Below are 5,954 nucleotides of genomic sequence, written 5' to 3'. Positions count from 1 at the left end.
CGGTTGTTTTATAATAAAACATCAGAATTTACAGGTGTCTCTTTATTCGTGGTATTTCGAGGGAGCCAGTAAGATTGAGGTCCACGCTCACCGAACACTGCGTTATGCACTCCTGCAATCTGGTTCCCAACCTTTATTGAGCCAAGGCAGGAAAAAAAAAAAAAAAAAAAGTCTGCCTGTCACTCGCTATACTGGCATAAATAGAGGAACAATGATTATTTGTAGAAAATAATCAACTTTGGACCAATTGAGTGAAATTGGATATTGTGGCTGACTATAACCTCTCTAAGTAAGATCCCAGACAACAATGGTATCAAAAATTGACCAAAAAAAATAAAGCGCAATTTATTAGAAGAAATCAAAACTTGAGTGTTATAATCTTAGTAAAGGCAGTTTTCTCCCGTGTTAGAGCGCATTAGACAACAAGTGTGCCAAATGTTGTAGCCAGTGAATGTTGTTTGATGTTAAGTAGTGGGCAGAGATCATACGGCGCGTGAAGGTGCCTCCCGCGCTAGTTCGTCACGGCTCGACTAAAGGTCGTAACGTTGAAGGTGTCCTCTTGAAAGTTTCTTTCCCATAAATAGCCAACTGGGCCACCTGTCAGACGTGGTGAGAGTGGCAAGTCGTTTCACTCCCTGCTGCTCAACGCAGTGTTTTCTCGTGTTGAATAGAGAGCTGTCTTTGCAATGCCAGGTAGTGGTGTCTACATTGAACACATGCTATGTGCAGGTCATCTCAGCTCCCTTCTATTTACATTTAGTCCATACATCATTTTGACAACATCTCTCCTCAAGGCTTGGTTGGGAAATGTTACTCCCACTTTATGGAGTTTATGAGAAGTTACTTTAACCCTGTGGTCATTTTCTGAACTGTTGACACCCTGCTCGCATGCTTTTGTTGAATTATTTTAATGCCTAAATTCTGAGAAGCTTTATGTTCATTTTTAATTTAAATAATGCATTTTTAGATGACAGTCAAATGTGAATACAGTGCAATCTCCAAAATGGTTAACAATACTTAGCTAGCTATGCTATCATTAGCACTGTAAACAAGCTAACATTAACCACAGCTGACACGTTGGTAGCATGACTTATTTGTAATGGAGTTGTCTTTTTTTTTTTTTTTTTTTTAATGTACATTGAATTAAAAATCAAAAAGAGGTGATAAACATACCTGTTGAGCATATAGGTTGCTAATTCCGCAACTCTTGTGAATCCTGTCAGGTGCCGGAGGTCCCTTCGCTCTGGTCCTGTGTTATACCCAGTTGTTGGCAAATTATATTATTGAGCTTATTATTATTTGTGTGGTATTATTATTACATAATATTATAACCATATGTTCTATGAGCTTCTCTCTACCAGTTAAGCCCCCCGAAACTGCTATAGAGGACCTCCCCCCGCCCCCTCCCAAACACACAGGCCTAAAGGCACCCCTAGCATTCTTCCACCATGCCCATGTGCCCCTGTCACTCACCCACTTGTATTGCCACCGTGTCCTCTGGCTCAGTCCTCGCTTCTTGTCTCCCCTCCAGCTTCGACCACTTCTGTGGATTCTAAACCTCCTTAAGGGTGCGATTCCATTGGGTAAGTCAAGATGGCACCCGTAAAAAGTTGGGTGGGACGTCTCCTCCTGGTGCTGCTGCTTTTGTATCCGTCTTCGGCCAGGGCTCGAGACCTCTCGGAAGAAGATGCCCTTGGCGGAGTTGTGGAGGAGCTGGCTGCTGATAAATGGGATGATGGTAGTGTATCCATATTTATACCTCCCAAAATGCACTTAATTGTTTAACCATATTGTTTGACCACAGCACATTTCTATTTAGTTATTAGGTCTATAATTGTGTTTTAATGCACAATTGAACTAAGGCATACATACAGTATTGTGAACATCAACAGGTTTCGATTGTTTTTTGATTCCTCCACAATGCTACTCTTCATTTGTATTGTTATTTCTATATTAATTTAGAATGTAATTTCCCTCACTGGATGAATAAAGTATCTGTCTATGTATCCAAGAGGAGGAGGAGGTAGTAGCAGAAGAAGAATCAGATGATGGGACTGAAGGGAATGCAAAGGATGAAGAAACTTCAGAAGCGGAAGAGAAAGAGGAGGGAGAAGATGAGGTTGAGAATAAGGAAGAGGAGACCGAGGAGCAGCAAACCAGTCATGCCGAAGAGTCCGAGGAGGAAGTTGGCGATGCCGAGGAGGCACACAGCTTGACAGGAGAGGAAGATGGTGAGACCGAGGATGAAGACGGCGAAGATGATGAGACCGACGAAGAAGACAGCAAGACCGAGGACGAAGACGGCAAAGCCGAGGAGGAAGACGGCGAGACCGACGAAGAAGATTGTAAGACCGAAGAAGAGGCTGATGAGAATGAGGATGCTGAGGGTTTGGAAACGGAAGACGCAGAAGCTGAAAATGAGGACGAGGCAGAAATGGCAGAAGAAGCGATGCAGGAGGAGGATCCCACTGATGAGGATGAAGAGCAGGAGGCTGACAATGCTGAGGAAAAAGCGAATTATGAAGGTGAAGTGTGTGCGCTCAAAGTCCACTACCCTTGAAGTCACACATTTAATGAATTGCTGTAAAGTACAATTCATTGCCTTTGGTCCATCTGTTTGTTTTCTGGCTCTGACGTAAGCAGCGGAAAGTTGAAGAACGCTGCCACACACGCATACACACGCGTCAGTCCTAAAATAAGTTGGCTTATCGGCGAGGTCGCTGCCACCGAGTGTTATCTGATCCATTCCAGCTTTTGCCGGAACCACTGGGATCAAGCGCGCCATTGGCACTGAAGAGATGCACACTACCGTACATAACACAAAACAAAAATATCTGTCAATCAGGTTTTAAACAACGGCAAGCACAGTTTATTTTTCACATTTCTTCTCTCCATTGCATTGACACGTTGCTTGCATTTTTTGTAATATATTTCCAGATTAAACATTGAAATGCTTAAAACAATTTCAGAATAATAACCTTACAGGTCTTAACATCATCAGATTCATTCCACAGTTTCACACCCGTGACGGACAAACAATGATTTATTTATTTTTTCTTTGTTCGTATCCTTTTTTTTTTGGGTGTAAATATTAATGATCCTCAGGTTTTATTTTGCCCCATGGTATTGTATGGTGTACCTAATATTGTGTTCTGTTCAACTATTGCAATAATGACATCATTATTGTCTCAAGGCCCAAGGAGAATCAATACTGTGCATTTCTCCATTTCCATATGATTCGGCTGATGTACTTTTAGATGAAAATGATGACTCAGAAGAACAAAAGAGCGAGGAAGAAGCCGCCACAGACACACGACACTTCCATTCTGGCTCTCTGTGCAGCATTTGCTCCATCTGTGAGGTATACAACTGTAACAATCCTAAACTTTGTATTTTTAAGAAGGTATTTCGAATGTCAAGGTGTCACACGGGGATGAATAACAAGTTGCACTTGTTGTGTGTAGCACTGTTCCAGTGACTGTGGCATGTGTCCATGTGAGGAGGGAGATGAGTCAGACCACTGTGAGAACTGCCAAGTAAGCGTCCCCTCGTCTGTATTCAGTGGCTATACAGGAAAAGTCTACAGACCTCTGTTTTAATGTCAGGTTTTTGTAATTTAAAAAATGAGACAGAAGATGACTCATTTCAAAACCTTTTACCTTTTTTTCAACTCGGTGGTGTTTTTTTTTTTTTTTTTGGCTTTCGAGCAGAGGCATGGAGGTTTTGTGTGAGCGCTCACTTCTGTTCACCCCTCAACACAACCACATCTTAATTATAAAGGTGTGCATACCTGTGGAACCACATTATTTCAGTTGTTGAATTTCCATTTTCCTTTTGAAAGACTGAAAAACAAATCAGCTGAGTTGTAAAAGTCACATTAATGGTGGAAATAAGGTTTGCAATGATTTATCTTGGTCTCAGTTTTTATATCACATAAACCTGACATTTAAACAGGGGCGTGCAGACATTTTTGTACATGCAGAGAAAAAAATGCCAACCTCCTTATATGCATGATTTCAAATCTTCCAGGAATGTTCCTCCTGTTACCTTTGCCCCATACTGTGTGACACCATTTGCAAACCAGGTACAGGATTCATTCCTAACAACACACTGTACAAAGTCACATTCCAACACATTTAAAATATGTGAGATGGTATTTTTGCAGTTTTGCAGTGGCATTGGGAGCCTTTTACACACAAACACACAATTGAAGCTTGAAACACACAATTGAAGCTTGACAACAAATTATTTAAATATTCAGTCATGATTTTTAACAGTTCACTATTTGTATTATTATTATTATTATTATTATTTGTAGCTGTATTTGTGTAGCGAGATCCCTCATCCTTTCTACCATATTTAATCTCTTATCATATGACATGGCACGGTGGACGACCTGTTAGAGAGTCTGCCTCACAGTTCTGAGGACCCGGGTTCAATCCCCGGCCCCGCCTGTGTGGAGTTTGCATGTTCTCCCCGTGCCTGCGTGGGTTTTCTCCGGGCACTCCGGTTTCCTCCCACATCCCAAAAACATGCATGGTAGGTTCATTGAAGACTCTAAATTGCCCGTAGGCGTGAATGTGAGTGCGAATGGTTGTTTGTTTGTATGTGCCCTGCAGTTGGCGAGCAACCAGTTCAGGGTGTACCCCGCCTCCTGCTCGATGATAGCTGGGATAGGCTCCAGCACGCCCGCGACCCTAGTGAGGAGAAGCGGCTCAGAAAATGGATGGATGCATGGATCATATGACATGTAGACATGCTATAACATTTTCATAATAATATACTTGTATTGTTCTTTTCAGGCGGTCTTGTGGATGAGCTTACCGCCTCCATCTTTCAGTAAGACTCCTCTTTAATCACTTACAGTATATGCAAAAAAACAAACAAAACAAAGAGCTCGGTAAATAAAAATCTATAAACTGTACATACAATGCAAATCCCAGCTCAGGGTTCAAGATGTCATGTACTTTTCTAGGACTGTGGCCTCTTTGCTCTAAACACACTCGACTGAGTGTTGACTGAGATCTGTCGCTCCACCCTGCGGTGAGCTCAGGCACACTTCGTTGAAGTCGTCCGGCTGCACACGCCTCACTCATGTGCAACATGAACATTGAATATTGTGACAAATGACACAAACATGCATATTTAGGTCTGAAATGGTTGTAATACACATATCTGGTGATATTTTATGGAACTGTCGTATAACAGTAGAGAAATACGACTACTACTGGACAGTTGAAGTGCAAATTGCTTCGCCAAGGTGTTATTTTTCCCTCTGTATTAAATATAAAAAGAGAATTCATGTGTAAATGGCTCTTGAAAGAATTCCATTTGATTCATGTGGCAATCGTAATAAAACAAAAATGTTTATGCTACTTGAAGGCGAGCTGTACTTGAGAGGTTATTACAAATGGGAAAAAAAATGGTACTAGTATTAGGGCCACACAGAAATAATGCATCAATGAAGTAATAAAATGACAAAAACCTTTCTAAAAATGTCATATTTAACAAAAAAAGGTTAAACTCATACGTGCATCAGGATGAGTATTCTTGGGGATATTGCTAATATTGTATTTAAATGATATATTCATTTGGACATTAAATTGTTAAAATCCTGACTTTATTCTTGAGAGTACTTTACAATACTACTCCTATTCTGGAAAATAAATTCAACTTAATTATTCATACTCAGAATAAGCTTATTCTCATAACATTATAGCTCACTTTTTTTGTCCCCAATACTCCTTTGTAAGAATGTGCTGTATTTCCAACCTTTTTTTTTTTTTTTTTCCCCCAAGAAGAACGGTAAATTCTTTTTATTCAAAATGTAAACGTGCGTTCCTTTGGACGGCAACGGTCTGCTTTTCGGGGTCCATGGAAGGTTCAAACATCTGAAAAATGTAATGGGCACTAAGAGGTTTATGCCATGCACGTGCTGAATAATGTGACTTTTT

At 40.7% G+C, this 5,954-nt stretch overlaps 1 protein-coding gene across 1 annotated transcript; it reads left to right on the top strand.

Annotated features, from left to right (window-relative positions):
- Positions 1-1,502: 1,502 nt before the first annotated feature.
- On the top strand, positions 1,503-5,285 carry LOC133418133 (sarcoplasmic reticulum histidine-rich calcium-binding protein). The gene is made up of 7 exons (XM_061706539.1): positions 1,503-1,738; positions 2,013-2,525; positions 3,258-3,361; positions 3,465-3,536; positions 4,030-4,084; positions 4,803-4,839; positions 4,976-5,285. Exons 1-7 carry the CDS (start codon positions 1,594-1,596, stop codon positions 4,995-4,997), a joined length of 948 nt encoding a protein of 315 aa, XP_061562523.1. The 5' UTR covers positions 1,503-1,593; the 3' UTR covers positions 4,998-5,285.
- The last annotated feature ends 669 nt before the right edge of the window (positions 5,286-5,954 follow it).

Source organism: Phycodurus eques, chromosome 19 (assembly GCF_024500275.1).
Source record: "Phycodurus eques isolate BA_2022a chromosome 19, UOR_Pequ_1.1, whole genome shotgun sequence".
Taxonomy (NCBI): domain Eukaryota; kingdom Metazoa; phylum Chordata; class Actinopteri; order Syngnathiformes; family Syngnathidae; genus Phycodurus; species Phycodurus eques.
The sequence above is the reverse complement of the archived record's forward strand: the minus strand, read 5'-3'. Positions and strand labels throughout refer to the sequence as shown.

Coding starts and splice junctions, on each gene's coding strand:
- LOC133418133 (XM_061706539.1), top strand. CDS start 1,594: ATGGCACCCGTAAAAAGTTGGGTGGGACGTCTCCTCCTGGTGCTGCTG. Junction 1,739..2,012: donor TGCTGATAAATGGGATGATG/GTAGTGTATCCA, acceptor TATGTATCCAAG/AGGAGGAGGAGGTAGTAGCA. Junction 4,085..4,802: donor TGACACCATTTGCAAACCAG/GTACAGGATTCA, acceptor TGTTCTTTTCAG/GCGGTCTTGTGGATGAGCTT.